Below are 18,299 nucleotides of genomic sequence, written 5' to 3'. Positions count from 1 at the left end.
CTTCTGATAAAGATAAAGTAGCCAGGGGACAGAAATGTGTCTTGTTCTGGCAGTAAGTGCTATTAGCATCCTTCTCCATGCAATGTCATCTTGTATTCAATGTCCTTTGCAGGGCTGTTGATGGCTGTGGATATCCCACAGGAGCGGGGCCTAAGTTACTTGGACTATAAGTACTTGGATGGACTGCACGTGTGCCGTTTCCCATTGTTCAACTTCCTGGGGCCTCTCCCATTGGATTGGATGTACCTGGTTTATGTAACCATGCTGCTAGGTGAGAGGTCAAAGGATTTGGGGTGCTGTTTGAGAGCCAGTTTCAAAACACCTACATGTAAACCAGCAATTTAAAAACTAGCAAAGGAACAATTTGCCCTTCCCTGTTTCCTTCAGTTTTCTTGCTGTTTGTGTATTCTCCCATCATTTTTCTTTTGGATTCTTCTGGTAGTTCAGATATTTTGTTACATTTATTTAAAAAAATGTATATACCGCTTACAAAAACTAAGCAGTTTACAATCGACATACATAATTATTTAAAAACAATACATCTTGTATCTAAAGAAAAAAAAGCTACTACTACTATATCCTAACATGATTGCTATCTCCTACCTGTCTCTTCTTTCCACATATTTCTTGCCACCATCTTCTAACACTGTGAACTTATTTAAAAAGAGAACATTTACAAACTTAAAAAGGTAATCTAAGCACCTATATGTCTCAATAAAATAGGCTCCTAGAAAGGTCCCCAATGGCACATATATATTCTCTTGCACAAATTTACAATTGCTCTAAAGAAGGTGTAACCGTGTGCATGTACATGTGTATTTTATGTCTTAACTATGCACACTGGAAAACCTATATGCTCTTTTCAGCACATATACATTTACGTGTGTTTACCTTCATTCAGCATCATAAGAGCAATTTTCCATGTCTATAAAATGCTTTATATGAGAGAGCTTTTATATTATGACCCTGTGTGTGCGTGTATACAGTAGAATCTTAGTTAACTGGCACTCTCAACCAACCGGCAAAAATGTCGCTGGTGGGAAAAAAAGGTTCCCCGATGCACCAGCGGTCCTGAGCCGCAAACCCCCCTCCCTCCCTCAAGCCCCGAAGCAGTAGAAGCGATGGCAGTCCTGAACTGCGAACCCCGCCTCCATCCTGACCCAAAGCACCAGCACAGGAGTGGTCCTGAGCCGCAAATCCCTCCTCCTTCCCTCCCTCAAGCCCCAAAGCAGTAGAAGCAGCGGTGGCAGTCCTGAGCCGCAAACCCCCCTTCCTCCCGCCCCAAAGCACCAGCTCGGCAGTGGTCCTGAGCTGTAAACCTCCCTCCCTCCCTCAAGTACCGAAGCAGCAGAAGCAGGCAGTGGTCCTGAGCCTTGAATCCTCTTGCTCTCTCCCGTCCTTACCCAAAGTGACAGCCAACCGGCAGGAGGCAGTGCTGAAAACATGCTGCTCGTGGCCAGCCCCTGTAAGGCCTTTCCTCTGACATGTTACTCTCAGGCAACCAGAGAAACAGTTATCCAGCATCCACCAATCCCCATGGGTGTCAGATAACTGAGATTCTACTATATATGTGTGTGTACTGTATATGTATGTTGAAAGTCATTGTGAAGTTTGTAATGCTACCTGTCGGGTGCTTTTTTTCGATTGTGGGTTCTCAGTTACGCCATCCAGTTGGATATTTACATCTAATTTCACCATCAGCAGTATGATGTGAAGATAAAATACTGTTGGAAGCCAAAACAAAACTGCAGAAAATGTACAAGGTGCAGGAATTTGTTCAATAAAAGTCATAAAATCTATATATATATAAAATCGGAGGTATGTATGTGTTTGTGTATGTGCCGCGATCACGCAAAAACGGCTTGACTGATTTGAACTAAACTTGGTATGCAGATCCCTCACTACCTGGGATGATATGTTCTGGGGGTCTCGCGGCCCACCTGCACATGTGGGCGGAGCTACAAACATAAAATCAGATTTCACCCATTCATGTCAATGGAAAAAATGTAAAAAGCTGCCATTCTCACTGTAATTCAAAATCGGCTTGACCGATTTGGACGAAACTTGGTATGCAGATCCCTCACTACCTGGGGTGATATGTTCTGGGGGTCTCGCGGCCCACCAGCACACGTGGGCGGAGCTACAAACAGAAAATCAGATTTCACCCATTCATGTCAATGGAAAATATGTAAAAAGCTGCCATTCTCACATTAATTCAAAAACGGCTTCACCAATTTGAACGAAACTTGGTATGCTGATCCCTCACTACCTGGGTTGATATGTTCTGGGGGTCTCGCAGCCCACAACTCTATGTTGCTTGCTCAAGGGTGGGTTCACCCAATAATTTATATGTTGCTTGCTCCAGGAGGTGAAACTAAAATTGTTGTTTATAATCACGTTTTGCGTTAGTTGTATTGTATTCATTTTGTCAAATATTTCACATTATTATTTGAATATTGTACTTTTTATTAAGCTGTAAAAAAATACTTTCATTCACCACTATAAAGTATCTTTATTTGAATCCATTTACAGTGTTATTGCTATAATTAAATACCCGTGCAACGCCGGGGCATCAGCTAGTCATATATAAAAACATCAGTAAAATGATTGTATCCAAAAATTGGTTCTTATTATCATGCATACCGGACCCAACATGGTCTGTTTCGAAAAACACTTTTTCCTCAGGGGGTCCAAGACGTGCAGTAACACATGTGCAGCATTTTAGACAGGAGAGCTCTTTGCCTGTTTTATTTGGAGATTTTGTATGATTATTCCAATTGGTTCCTGGCACTCTACGTACTGCGCATCTTGGACCTCTGGGGAAGAAGTGTTTTTTGAAACACAGACCGTGTTTGGTCCGGTACACATGATAATAAGAACCAATTTTTGAATACAATCGTTTTACTGATGTTTTTATATATGATTTTATGACTTTCATTGAATAAATTCCTGCACCTTGTACATTTTCTGCAGTTTTGTTTTGGTGTCGTGCTTTGCATCTTTACTGCAGTTCTTGTTGGTTTCTTTTTGTTTTGCCTTAGGAATAAAATACTTTTACCTTTGAAAATTGCTCCCTCCATCTTTCTCTCACACTGCATGAAGAAACCCTAGAAAGGCTTGACCCTTGCATAATCCAGCACTAAATATAAAGCGCTGTAAAAATGCATGCCTTTTATTCTCCTTCCCCCAAGACTAATTTCCATGTCATGCTTTCTGCTTTTGGCCTCTGGCTCCCCCCCCCCCCCCCCCACTACCAGACTTCTTTCTGGAATTTCTGTGAACTGCATCTAAGTTACAGCAAGTGCAAAGTCCACACTGTAAAGCATACAGAGATTTCAACATAAAGTTTGTATGTGGTGTCTGCTTCTGGCTCTGCAGCAGGAGTGGAAAAGTAGCCTAATGGCTAGTGCAGTGGGCTAAGAATCTGGGGCACTGGTTTTTTTTTTCCTACTGCAGCTCCTTGTGATCCTGGCAGGTCACTTAACCCTCCATTTCCCCAGTTACAAGATAAGTGCATGTATATAATATGTAAACCGCTTTAATTGTAACCACAGAAAAGCAGTATATCAAATCCCATCTCCTTTCCCGTTACCATCCTCATCCCTGTCCTTTTGTTACAGTTACCTGAGCTGTTTGATATCATGGGTACTTCTACCTTCAGGAAGTTTTCAGTCACTGATTTTTACCCATGTGAGGAAGTGAATGAAGAGGGATAAATAATAATAATAATAGTTTAATCTTATATACCGCCATACCCAGCGAGTTCAAGGCGGTTTACATCAAATTAGATTAGGATCTGCATAGAAAGGCAGATTTACAATTATGCATCACCGAATAACATCCCTACTGCACCAAATGATGAAGAATTTATCTTCTTCCAACTCTATATAAATAAAGAGTTGGGAAATGAAGGGAGATGGGGGAGGGACTTCATACTACCGAGTGTCATCCCAGCTCTAGAACTGCATTAATAGAAATAAAAAGAGCAATGTTCATCTGAAAACAATCCCCTGCTTAACTGACATAAAGCTAGCTAACTATGGGGAAGATTCTCAAAACTAAAATGTGCCTTTAACGTTCTCGCTAAACCGGTTCCAACCAGTTTAGCGTGCATGTATTTTAGCAGCGGATTATCAAAATGGCTTACCGTGGTTTTTTCCGAGTTTCCTAGCAGTATCTGATACTGCCATGCAAATGTAATGCAATGCAGTAATTAATATTAAAATGAGCACTCTGAGCGATTCTCTATCATTGCTGAGTGATTCCCTAACCTCGTTGTGTCACATTTGTGACCAAAATTTGCCAACAGGTCTGAGCTGTCATAGCCTTACTTTCTAATCAGTGCCTGAGCGCTGATTGGCTCAGGCACTGACAGGAAAGTAAGATTTGACAGCTCATACCCTCCCATGTAAATTTTTTTTTTTTTTTTTTAACCAAAACTCCAAATTGAAGAATGGCATGAGATATGCCCACTCTCCTCCGCTGTGTCGCACAATCTCCTGACACTATTATCTTCCCACCCCCACCCCACAGCGGGAGAGATGCCCACTGCCTCCGGCTGCACAATCCCCTGATGATACTACGCACCCACTCCCTCCCTCCATCACCCAACCACTCCGCCCCTCCCTACCTTATTCACAAAGTCCGGCATGAAGGACTCCTACCCGTTCTGGCAGGCAGGCCTGCCTCTTACAAAATGGCAGGCCATCTGCTTCCCAGTGCATCCTGGGATTCTCTTGGGAGGGGCCTAAGGCTCTGATTGGCCCATGTGCTTAAGGCCACGTCTCCATCCACTATTTGACAGTCGCAACTAATTTCATTATTTTGGACAAGTCTGGTTGGACAACAAGAAATGTACTCTTAAATTCCTTTCCAGCCCTGTTCTTTCTCTGATTCTGTGATTTATATGCAAAAGGTGATGATGCTCTTCGTGTGAGAGGCCTTTGCAGCACACCAGAAATCCTGCAAACTCAAGCTTCCAAATCTTATGGTGATGTGTCTCTCCTGTTCCATCATGTTACTCTTTCTCCCTATACTTGCAGAATTTATACATGTAACTCTTTGTCTTTCTCTTCCTCTTATGTCCTTGCAATGTTCTTCTTGTTGATTGGTAATAGAATATTTGATCATTTTCAGTATATCAAATAAGTATTCACCTTTCTCTGTTCTTATAGGAGCTTTGGGGATAATGCTGGGCTGCCTTTATCGTCTCAGCTGTCTGCTGTTTGTCCTTCCCTACTGGTATATCTTCTTTCTGGACAAGACAGCATGGAACAACCACTCTTACTTGTATGGACTGATTGGCTTCCAGCTCTGCTTTATGAATGCCAACAGATACTGGTAAATGTGTGTGGGGGGAGGGGAGCGCTATGGTGTGAGAACGGGTTCACTGGCTGCTGTGGTACATTAGGCCTTTATTGGCATGTGTGTGGGTGGGGGTTGGCATTAGTATAGGATTTTTATTTCTGTCCTTGGGCAAGCAGTGGATGGTCATGCTGGGACTCGGAATCATTTAAAGAATTATTATGGAAAGGAGTGGAGGAATCTGTATTCACAGCAAAACATACTAAAAATGATAATGTTCTCATTTTAGTTCTTTCAGAGGTTCTCAATCCAGTCCTTTCGGCACACCTAACTATTCAGGATTTCAGAAAACCCATAATAAGTATAGATGAGAGAGATTTGCGTACCATGGAGGTAGTGCATGAAAGTTAATCTCCTGTACATTCATTGTGGGTTTCTAAAAACCTGAGTGGCTATGTATGTCCTAAGGACTGTGTTGATAACCCATGTATAAAGGTTACATAATGATAATCTGTCCATGATAACTCAGTTGGATTTCTCTCTTTTTGGCATGGTAATTTTCTCCTGCTGTTATGGGCATTTGGCTCTGTTGTAACTGTCATCTATTGGACTATGAGAGGGAGCCATGGTCTGTGACCCCCTAACAGAGGGCTGTCTCTGCAATGGGTAGAACAATTTGGAAGGAAAGAGAGCATTAACATTTGGAGGGGGCATCCTTCACATCCCAGCTATATGTGAAAGAGGGCTTATGACACCATAGTGCCATCTATTGTCATGAGCCATCCTTCACAACTAGCTGGGGTGTGAAGAATTCCCCACCTATTTTTAACGCTTTCTTCCCTTCAAGTCTTTTCAGCCATTGCAGAGGCAGCCCTCAGCCAGAAGTCATAGGCCATGACTGGCTTGCTCTCTCCACTCACCTTGGGTGGATTTTCAAAAGATTTAGAGGAAGATGCTCAAAACTTGAGTCGAAGTAGTGTCCATAGTGGAAGTGACTTATTTTACGAGCAATTTTCAGCATACTAGCATGCAAATTATATGTACGCTATTTGTGCGGAGAATCGCCAGTAAAGAGTGGGAGGAACTGTGCCTAGCAATTGCTCAGGAGCTCAAAGCTGCTCTCCCTGCCCAAGTCAACTGAGCCGCAGGTCTCTTTAAGTCCTACCGGCTCAACCGGCAGGGAGAACAGATGAAAGAAGAGAACAATATAGGCAGGAGGGATGCCCACTCCCTCCATCCACTGGGCCCTGATGCCCCCCCCCACTCCCAGGAGGAGGGATGCCCACTCCCTCCTGCCACTGCTGCTGTCACCGCCACTGGTCTCTGACAGCCCCTACTCCGACACTTCCTGCAGGAGGGATGCCAACTTCCTGCTGCTGCTGCCATGGGCCCAACATTCCCAGCAGGAGGGATGCCCATTGGCACTACTGGGCCCTGACAACCCTCCCGACACCCCTGGCAACAGGGATTCCACTCCATTCCGCCACAGGGTCCCATACACCACCAACACCCCTCGAACCTTTCAGATGATGGCTGGCTGGAAAGATGCCTACTCCCTCGGGCCAGCAGGCTCGCCTCTCCAAATTGGCAGCCTGGGTCAATCGGCTCCTTAGGCCACTCTCTGGTGCATCAAGTTTATGAAAAATTTGATTTGAATGCTTATCAGATTTCGAAGCGACGTACAATGCCTTAAAATTGAGGATAATACATAGAGCTTATTTGAACACAGCACTAACACGACTTGGACAAACACACAGATCAAAGTAAGGAGTGGAAAGAACTACAATAGTTACAGGACAGAAGAACATGGAAGGTGAAAACATTAGGGGGGATGTCCTTATAGGGGGCAAGAAAAGAATCTTGATTAAGATCGGTCGAGAGATTGGGAAAAGATAAGATGCAACCGAAGACAACCGAAGCCTGGAACAAACATAAAGATGATCAGAAGAAATGTCACAAGGCGGTGAGGGATGCCAAACAGGATTATGAGGAAAAAATAGCCCAGGAGGCCAAAAACTTCAAGCCCTTCTTTAGATACGTGAAAGGGAAAAAACCTGCAAAAGAGGCAGTGGGACCCCTGGACAACCAGGGAAGAAAAGGGTACATCAAGGAAGATAAACAAATCGCAGACAAACTAAATTCCTTCTTTGCGTCTGTCTTTACGAAGGAAGACACCTCAACAATACCTGAAGCGGAGAAAGTGTTTCCAGGAGAAATAGAAGACAGCCTCACCACAGTTGAAGTGGACTTAGACCAGATATACTATCAGATCGACAAACTTAAAAGTGACAAATCCCCTGGACCGGATGGAATTCACCCGAGAGTCTTAAAGGAATTGAAGGTTGAAATCGGAGAGTTATTGCAAAAACTTGCAAACCTGACAATCAGAACTGGACAGATACCGGACGACTGGAGGATAGCGAACGTCACGCCAATTTTCAAAAAAGGATCGAGAGGGGAACCGGGCAACTATAGGCCTGTGAGTCTTACGTCGGTCCCCGGCAAGATGGTTGAAGCACTGATCAAGGATAGCATAGTCCGGCACTTGGACGCACACGACTTGATGAAACCCAGTCAACATGGATTCAGGAAAGGGAAATCGTGTTTGACGAATTTACTCCAATTTTTTGAGACCGTGAACGAGCAAATTGATAGTGGGAAGCCTGTGGACATAATATACTTGGACTTCCAGAAAGCGTTCGACAAAGTTCCACACGAAAGACTTCTCAGGAAACTACAAAGCCATGGCATAGAGGGAGATATACAAAGATGGATAGGCAAATGGCTGGAAAACCGAAAGCAGAGAGTGGGCATAAATGGGAAGTTCTCCGACTGGGAGAAAGTGACTAGTGGAGTACCCCAGGGCTCGGTACTTGGGCCGATCCTTTTTAATATTTATATCAATGACCTGGAGGAAGGAACATCCAGTGAGATCATCAAGTTTGCAGACGATACAAAACTATGCCGGGCGATCAGATCGCAGGAGGATAGAGAGAAACTCCAGAGCGACTTGTGTCGGTTAGAAACATGGGCGGAGAAATGGCAGATGAAGTTCAATGTGGAGAAATGCAAGGTAATGCATTTAGGAAATAAGAATAAGGAATACGAGTATACAATGTCAGGTGCAACTCTGGGGAAGAGTGAACAAGAAAAGGACCTGGGTGTACTGATAGATAGGACCCTGAAGCCGTCGGCACAATGCGCGGCAGCGGCAAAGAAGGCAAATAGAATGTTGGGCATGATAAAGAAAGGAATCTCGAGTAGATCGGAGAAAGTTATAATGCCGCTTTATAGGGCAATGGTCAGACCACACTTGGAATACTGCGTCCAACATTGGTCTCCCTACCTAAAGAAGGATATAAAACTGCTGGAGAGGGTGCAGAGACGAGCGACAAAACTGGTGAAGGGTATGGAGAGACTGGAATATGAGGATAGACTTATAACACTAGGATTGTTCTCCCTTGAGAAAAGGAGACTGCGTGGGGATATGATCGAGACCTTCAAAATACTGAAAGGAATCGACAAAATAGAGCAGAGAAGATTATTTACACTGTCCAATTTGACACGGACTAGAGGACATGTAATGAAGCTAAGGGGGGGAAAGTTCAGGACTAATATCAGGAAGTTCTGCTTCACTCAGAGGGTGGTTGACGCCTGGAATGCCCTCCCAGAGGAGATTATTGCGGAATCGACCGTCCTAGGCTTCAAGAGCAAACTAGATGCATATCTCCTTAAGAGAGGCATATAAAGATATGGTGGACTATAAATTACGCCAGGTGTACACCTGGCAGGGCCTCCGCGTGTGCGGATCGCCGTACTTGATGGACCGAAGGTCTGATCCGGAGATGGCAGTTCTTATGTTCTTATGTTCTTATGTTCAAAGAGATCTTATAAGGGGGCCTTATACTTCGAAAGCGTCTTTTAATAAGAAACTTTTTAGGCTTCCTTTAAATCTATCTAAGGATGTCTCCTTTGGTAAGCTGGTAGGAAGTTCCAGAGTTGTGGGGCTGTGATGGAGAAAATATTAGAGCGCTGCGTGTTAACGCTTAACGAAGGGACAGACAATAGATGTTGCTCAGTTGATCGTAGCGTTCGTGAAGGGGCATAGGGTATGAGAAGTCTATCTAAAAATATAGGTGCTTTAGACAATTGTATTTTGGAGGTTAGTACAGCTATCTTGTACGTAATCATATGTTATACAGGTAGCAAGTGTGTGTTCTCCAAGAGGGGAGTGACTTGGTCGAATTTCCTAGATTTTGTAATAATTTTTATTGCAGTTTTTGAATTATAGTATTTGAAGTCTTCTTAATTCTTTTTGTGTGAAACCCTTGTAAAGTGAGTTACAATAGTCCAGTTTTGAGATTATAAGAGAATGTGTTAGAATATTTAAAGAGGTTGGATCCAGGAAATTTGCCAATGATCGTATCATGTGTAATCTGTAAAAACTAGTGCTGCCCGATTCAGGAAAAATAATTTTGATTCAATTCGATTCAGCCTATTGAATTGATTTTTTTGATTCAATTCAATTCGATTTTCCTGCCCAATAGGGTGTTTTTTTCCAAACATCCTGATGGGTTTATTTTATAGCCTCTTCACCCCCTTTGCCCTCTCCTACCCACACTGGTCCTGTGGTGTAAACAAAATAAACAAACAAAAAATACTTTTCCTCTCTCTGTTAAATCCTAGCTCACGTTCGCGGTCCAACACCAGCTCTGGAAGGATACACATTTCAAATCTGACATATTGTAATCATAAAACAGAAAATAAAATTATTTTTCCTACCTTTTCTTGTCTGCTTATTTTTCAAATCATGTTGGTCCCATGTTGGTCTGGTTGTCTTCTGATCAGGCTCTCTTTTCTTCTTTCTCCGTGCTAACCATCCATCTTCCATCTCTGTCCTCCCCTTCTGTTTCCCTTTCCTCCCCCAGAGGTCTGGCATCTTTCTTTTTTTTCATCTCCATCCCCACGCTGCAGCGATGGACCCCACCATCCCCAGATCCACCATCTCTCCTTTTCTCAACTACCCTTTCATCCAGCATCTCTCTTCTGTGACCCTGTCCCTATTCTCCTCTCCAGTAGAGAATGACACAGGGAGAAAATCTGTCCCCGTCACTGCCCTGTCCCCGGCCCACCGTCCCCTTCACTGCCCCGTCACCATCACTGCCATCCCATTCACCACCCCGTCACCGTTCCCGCAGCATCCATATAAGCCTTAGTACTGCAATATTTAGCTTATTCCTTCCTTATAAATCAAAGTTCTGGCTGCTGAACTAGAGAAAGAGATGTTCAGCTGGCAGGGCTTTGTTTATAAATTTTTATCAGCACAACTAATATACTACTTTATCCTAAAGCAAAAAATAAATAAATAAATAGATTTTTTTTTTTCTACCTTTGTTGTCTGGTTTCTGCTTTCCACATCTTCTCATTCAATTCCTTCCATCCACTGTGTGTCTTCTCTCTGCGTCTTCCATTTGCTGTTACTGTGCCTCTTCTTTCACCCCCCCCCCCCCCAATTGGTCTAGCACCCATCTTCGTCCCTCCGCTCCCCCATAGTCTGGCATCTGTCTTCTTCCCTTCCAGCGTCTTCTCTCCACTCTGTCTTCCACATTTCCCTTCAGGGTCTGTTCCTCTCTACCCTCTTTCAATGTCTATTCTATTCCTTTCCACCACCACCCTTCCCTCCTTCCTTTACCATTTGTTCCTTTCTACCATCCTTCAGCTCCTCTCGCGTGGCCTATCTATCTACCTCCCTCCCTCTTATTTTCGTGGCACGTTACAATGTAATTTGTGCAAGCCGCTGGAGCCTGCGAGCTCAGTCCCTGTCCCATCCCCACAAACCATCTCGCTTCTGTGCTCCTATTTTCCCCATTTCTAATATCTCCCCTATGTATCTGGCATTGCCCCCCCCCTGTGTCCATATACCATCCCCATGGCATGTCCCCTTTATGTCTCTGTCCCTATGCCCCCAGGCACATAATTTCCCCTCTTTCTGTTACCTTCCTATGTCCAGATTTCCCCTATCTTCCTCTTCCATACCAATGTGTCTCTTCTTTTCAACCCCATCTAGCTTCTTTCCCTCTTTCTTTCCCCGCCCCCCTGCTTCCAGCATCTGGCTCACCTGCCTGACTTCCCCTTTCTTTCCTGCTGTGGGTTTCTTTCTTTCCCTCTTCATCTCCTTAGCCCAGAATCTTTTCCCCTTTCACTCCCTCCATCCTAGTGTGGTTCGGGAACACGCGCAGTCCAGCTATAACACGAACGAGCCTGCAAGCTGCCGTGTTAACCTTAAGAAGGTAAGAGCGGGGAAGCTGGGGGAGGCCTTTCTGACTGACTCTTCCCCCTCAAGCAGGAGCGGCAGCGGATGGCCAGCAAGAGGCAGCTCTTGCTTTTGGCAGGCATGGGGGAAGGGTCAATCATTGAATCGGGAAGCTGATTTTTTTTGGGAAATTAAATTGGTTCGAATCAATTCACCTGATTTGAATCGGTGAATCGATTTGAATCATGAATCGGGCAGCACTAGTAAAAACTATTTTTAACAACGTTACTGATCTGATCATGATGTTAGCTTGTGGTCTATGGAGAGATGAGCCTGCCGGCCGGAGGGAGTAAACATCCCTCTAGCTATCCATCATCTGAAAGGTATGAGGGCTATCAGGTGGGTGCAGGAGACCCTGTGGCGGGAGGGAGTGTGTGTGTGTGTGTGTGGGGTGAGGTGGGGTAGCCAGGGCCCTGTGGCAATGGCAGGAGGGAGTTGGCATCCCTCCTACTATCCTTCAATTCAGGGGGTCTTTTATTTAATTTGTGGGGTTGGGGTGAGGGGTCCTGAGCTTTCAATCTTTACTTTCCTGTCAGTGCCTGAGCCAGTTGTGCTTAGGGTGGATTGCTGTGCAGGCAGTCCAATACATTCAGTAAAATAAATGAATTGTAACATGCAAAACATAAAAAAATAAGAAAGATGAATCTATTTGAGTATCCATTTGCTGTCGCTATTGTGGGTGATTGAGATTATGCTGCCTCCACAGCGCCCTTATACCCAGCTCTTCTTGGTCCAGAGAACAAATGTTATCCCAGGACAAGCAGGCAGCATATTCTTAACACATGGGTGACGTCACCGACGGAGCCCTCGGTACGGACCTTTTTAACTAGAAGTTTCTAGTTGGCCGCACCGCGCGTGCGCGAGTGCCTTCCCGCCCGACGGAGGAGTGCGTGGTCCCCAGTTTCTTCGTTTCCGCGGAGCGAAGAAGACGCGTGTGTTTTTTCAACGGCCGTTGAAACCACTTTTTTGCCTTCCCGCTCGCGCTTTTTTCCCTATTTTTTCTTCTTTTGCCTTCGGGTTTCTTTTTCCTTTGCTTTGTAAAAAAAAAAAAAAAAAAACTTTGCTTTTTTTCCCCTTTTTTCGATTTTGCCCTGGCGAGGCCTGTTGCCATTATACAGGCCTCGGGGTTCGATTTTGCGGAGGCTGTTTTCCCCTTCATGCCCCCGCAGGTCGGTTTTAAAAAGTGCCAGCGGTGTGCACGCCCGATCTCCCTCACTGACCCACACAATTGGTGTTTGCAGTGTTTGGGTCCGGAGCATCGGGCGGACTCCTGCACCCGCTGTGCCACTCTTCAAAAGAGAACCCTTAAAAACCGAAGAATTCAACAAATTCTTCTCTTCGGCACCGGGTTGGCGATGGACTCCTCGACATCGACAGCGGTACCACAGAAATCGGCACCGTCTACTTCGACACCGCCCGACCCCACATCGGCGTCTCTGGCGCCAGGTAAGCCGGCTAAGAAGCCTTCCTCTTCCCTCGAGCGCCCTCCAACTACGGTGGCGACGCCGACCTTGCCGGCATCGCACCGGTCCCGCAAGCGCTCCGCCCCGATCTCGGTGAGTGCCTCGTCATCGGCCTCCTCATCGCCAAGGCGTGGAGCGGCATCTAAGGAACCGAAGAAAAAGAAAGCGGTTCCGATGCCACCCCTAGATGACCGTATCTCGGCCATCTTAAAAGTTCAACTCCAGGAACAGTTACAGCAACAACTCGAGCAACTGTTGCCCACTATCCTGGCACCGCTCCTTCCGGTACCAGACCGGCCCGAGCCCCGTACCGAACCCCTGGTATCCACCCCTTCGGTACCTATCGACACCTCCATGCCGATTCTTTCGGCTGAGCAGCTTCATACCCATCCAGTGGTTCACTCCCATACCACATCGGATCCTCCTCGGCATCAAGCAGTGCGTCATTCTTCCCGGGACTGGGATTGACGCCGGTCTTCCTCTCCTGGTACCGTTTCGGTGCGTTCTGGGAAATCTTTATCCAAGACCCGCCATACCGCACCTTCCACCCCGGTGTCTCGACATGCACCAGAGGTCCGGGACCCTGACTTATGGGAGGAATCCCCTCTCGGTACCGAGGAGGATCCCTCCTCATCTGATGAGGACCCGTCGGCACCCGATGCCACCTCCAAACCGGAGCAGTCCTCATTTTCTAAATTTCTGAGGGAGATGTCTGCAGCCCTGTCCCTTCCTTTAGAATCTGACTCAAAGAAGTCTCAAGCCTTCCTGGAGGCTTTAGATTTCGAACAACCTCCTAAAGAGTTCCTCAAGCTTCCCGTGCATGACATCCTACGGGAGACTTTTTACAAAAACTGGGAGAATCCCCTTACGGTACCGGGGGCCCCCCGTAAACTGGACAACCTCTATCGAGTCATCCCTATCCCAGGGTTCGACAAGTCTCAATTGCCCCATGAGTCCCTTCTTGTTGAATCCACCTTGAAAAAGACTCAGGGCTCCAGTGTCTATGCCTCTACCCCTCCTGGCAGAGAGGGTAAGACCATGGACAAGTTTGGCAAGAGGCTCTACCAGAATGCCATGCTGGCCAACAGGGCGAACAACTATTCCTTCCATTTTTCTTTCTATATGAAACATTTGGTCCAACAGCTGTCTGCCCTCCAAAAGTACCTGCCGGAGCGCAAGGTCCCACTGTTCCAGCAGCACATCTCTGGCCTTCTTCAGTTGCGCAAGTTTATGGTCCGCTCGATATACGACTCATTCGAGCTCACCTCCCGTGCCTCTGCCATGGCCGTAGCCATGCGCCACTTGGCCTGGCTGAGAGTCTCCGACCTGGACATCAACCACCAGGATCGTCTAGCCAATGCCCCCTGTCTCGGGGATGAACTTTTTGGAGAGTCACTGGATTCCACCACCCAGAAACTCTCCGCCCATGAAACAAGGTGGGACACCCTGATCAAACCAAAAAAGAAGGCTCCACCTGCCCGACCTTATCGACCTCAGTCATTTTATCAGCGCAGGTTCTCAGCCAGGCCACTCAATCCGCCTCCTCAACAACCTCGGCGGCCCCGTCAACAGCAGCACCATGCCCAGGCTCGTTCTCAGGCCACTCAACCCTCCAAGCCTCTTCAGCCTGCTAAGCAATCCCAGCCCTTTTGACTCTTCTCTCCAGGGCATAGCCAGTCATCCACCCTCGCTACCTCTTCCACAACCAATCGGAGGTCGTCTCACCATATTCTCCAGCCGTTGGGAGGTCATCACATCGGACCAGTGGGTCCTCAACATCATCCGCCACGGCTACTCTCTCAACTTCCAGACTCTTCCATCGGACAACCCTCCCGTAGAGTCTGCTTCACACTCATCTCAAACCCCCCTCCTCCTGAGGGAGGTTCAATCCCTCCTCCTTCTCAATGCCATCGAAGAAGTACCTCCAGATCAAAGGGGTCAGGGATTCTACTCCCGCTACTTCCTGGTACCCAAAAAGACGGGAGACCTCCGTCCCATTCTCGATCTCAGGGACCTCAACAAGTGTCTGGTTAAGGAGAAGTTCAGAATGCTCTCCCTTGCCACGCTCTACCCTCTTCTTTCTCAACACGACTGGCTATGTTCCCTGGACCTCAAAGAGGCCTACACTCACATCTCCATCAATCAGAATTCTCGCCGCTACCTGCGGTTCCAGGTGCTGCACCACCACTATCAGTACAAGGTGCTACCGTTCGGCCTCGCTTCCTCACCCAGGGTCTTCACCAAGTGCCTTATAGTGGTAGCGGCCTTCCTCAGGTCTCACAACCTCCAGGTGTTCCCCTACTTGGACGATTGGTTGGTGAAAGCACCTTCATCTCAACTTGTGCTACAGACTACTCATCACACCATCTCTCTCCTCCACCTCCTGGGGTTCGAGATCAACTACCCCAAGTCGCATCTGCTTCCCACCCAGCGACTTCAATTCATTGGAGCAGTTCTGGACACCACACTAATGAGGGCTTTTCTCCCCTCCGATCGTCAGCGGACCCTGCTCCACCTCTGTCGTCAGGTGCTCATGCATCCCTCCATTCCTGCCCGACAGATGATGGTCCTCCTGGGTCACATGGCCTCGACGGTGCATGTCCTTCCTCTGGCACGTCTCCACCTTCGCACGCCTCAGTGGACTCTCGCCAACCAATGGTCACAGACTACGGATCTTCTTTCTCACCCCATCTCTGTGACATCATCTCTTCAGCAATCTCTCCAATGGTGGTTGAACTCCTCAAATCTTTCCAGGGGTCTACTTTTTCATCTACCCCCTCACTCTATGATCATCACCACGGATGCGTCCCCCTATGCGTGGGGAGCTCACCTAGGAGATCTCCGCACCCAGGGACTTTGGACCCCACAGGAGCGTCGTCATCACATCAATTTCCTGGAACTCAGAGCCATGTTCTACGCCCTCAAGGCTTTCCAACATCTCCTCTGTCCTCAAGTCCTCCTCCTGTGCACAGACAATCAAGTCGCCATGTACTACATAAACAAGCAAGGCGGCACCGGATCTCGCCCCCTTTGTTTGGAGGCTCTGCGCATCTGGACCTGGGCCACGGACCGCAATCTCTTTCTCAGGGCGGTCTATATCCAGGGCGAACAGAACTCCCTGGCCGACAATCTCAGCCGCATCCTTCAACCTCACGAGTGGACGTTGGACCCTCCGACTCTGCTCTCCATCTTTGCTCGATGGGGCACTCCGCAGGTGGACCTCTTTGCAGCACCTCACAATCATCAACTGCCCCTCTTCTGTTCCAGACTCTTCTCTCCTCACCATCTGGCCCCGGATGCATTCCTGCTCGATTGGAGGGATCGGTTCCTGTATGCCTTCCCTCCACTTCCTCTGATGTTGCGGACCTTGTCCAAACTCCGCAAGGACAACGCCACCATGATTTTCATCGCCCCTCGGTGGCCTCGCCAACACTGGTTCTCCCTCCTGCTCCAACTCAGCTCCAGGGAGCCCATTCCTCTTCCTGTGTTTCCTACTCTACTTACGCAGCGGCATCAGTCTCTACTGCATCCCAATCTGTCTTCGCTCCACCTGACAGCTTGGTTTCTCTCGGGCTGACCTCTCCAGAGAATCTATCCCAGCCGGTCCGCCTCATCTTGGACGCCTCCAGGAAACCGGCCACCCTCCAATGTTACCATCAGAAATGGACCAGATTCTCCTCGTGGTGTCTCCGGTATCATCAGGAACCCACCTCCTTAGCGGTGGAAACTGTATTGGAATATTTGCTCTCGCTGTCCAATGCTGGCCTCAAAACTACCTCCATCAGAGTCCACCTCAGTGCCATCACTGCGTTTCATGAGCCTATTCTCGGAAAACCCCTCACGGCTCATCCTCTGGTTTCCAGATTTATGAGGGGGCTCTTCAATATCAAACCGCCTCTCAAGCCTCCTCCTGTCGTCTGGGACCTGAATGTGGTTCTCTCAGCACTCATGAAACCTCCATTTGAGCCTCTTGCCACAACTTCGCTCAGGCTCCTTACCTGGAAGGTTCTTTTCCTAATTGCCATCACCTCTGCCAGGAGGGTTAGCGAACTGCATGCACTGGTTGCCGACCCACCGTTCACTGTTTTTCACCATGACAAGGTTGTTCTGCGTACCCACCCTAAATTCCTTCCCAAGGTGGTCTCGGCTTTTCACCTCAACCAGTCCATTGTGCTGCCCGTCTTCTTCCCTAAGCCTCACTCGCACCCTGGGGAACAGGCGTTGCACACGCTGGACTGTAAGCGTGCCCTTGCTTACTACCTTGATCGTACCAGAGCTCACCGTACATCCCCTCAGCTATTTTTGTCTTTCGATCCCAACCGTTTGGGTCGTCCTGTCTCCAAACGGACCCTTTCAAATTGGCTTGCTGCCTGTATTGCATTCTGCTTTGCTCGGGCCGGTCTCTCACTGGAAGGTGCTGTCACGGCCCACAGAGTCCGAGCTATGGCTGCTTCTGTAGCTTCCTCCGTTCCACGCCCATCGAGGAAATCTGCAAGGCTGCCACTTGGTCCTCAGTTCACACGTTCACTACTCACTACTGTCTGGATGCCTTTTCCAGACGGGATGGTCACTTCGGCCAATCGGTGTTACAGAATTTATTTTCATGATGGCCAACCATCCCCCCTCCCTCTTTGTTAGCTTGGAGGTCACCCATGTGTTAAGAATATGCTGCCTGCTTGTCCTGGGATAAAGCACAGTTACTTACCGTAACAGGTGTTATCCAGGGACAGCAGGCAGATATTCTTACGTCCCACCCACCTCCCCGGGTTGGCTTCTTAGCTGGCTTATCCTAACTGGGGACCACGCACTCCTCCGTCGGGCGGGAAGGCACTCGCGCACGCGCGGTGCGGCCAACTAGAAACTTCTAGTTAAAAAGGTCCGTACCGAGGGCTCCGTCGGTGACGTCACCCATGTGTTAAGAATATCTGCCTGCTGTCCCTGGATAACACCTGTTACGGTAAGTAACTGTGCTTTTTGGGTCTTGAACCTAGATTTGGCCCAGCACTTCTTGACACTAAGACTGCTGTTTAAGAAATAATATAATTTTGTAATTCAGTAAGAAATAATGGTAACAAGAAATTGCCCTGTGTCTGAACCACAGCACAGCATACTCTGCATCTTGTCTGAGATTGTTGGGTTGATGAGGGATGGGAGTTTTCACTTTTAGCCCCTGGTGGGAGGAAGATTACTATCTGCCTATGGCTAGGTTGTGCTAAAGA

At 47.4% G+C, this 18,299-nt stretch overlaps 1 protein-coding gene across 1 annotated transcript in view; it reads left to right on the top strand.

Annotated features, from left to right (window-relative positions):
• The window catches only part of GGCX (gamma-glutamyl carboxylase), a 98,324-nt gene that overhangs the window by 30,516 nt on the left and 49,509 nt on the right, over window positions 1–18,299 (top strand). Inside the window, exons 3-4 of the mRNA XM_033948639.1 lie at window positions 113–271; window positions 5,175–5,340. Coding sequence (XP_033804530.1) covers window positions 113–271; window positions 5,175–5,340 — 325 coding nt within the window. The remainder of the gene's footprint in view (window positions 1–112; window positions 272–5,174; window positions 5,341–18,299) is intronic.

This window comes from Geotrypetes seraphini, chromosome 6 (genome assembly GCF_902459505.1).
Source record: "Geotrypetes seraphini chromosome 6, aGeoSer1.1, whole genome shotgun sequence".
NCBI lineage: Eukaryota > Metazoa > Chordata > Amphibia > Gymnophiona > Dermophiidae > Geotrypetes > Geotrypetes seraphini.
This window is presented reverse-complemented; position numbering and strand designations above follow the sequence as displayed.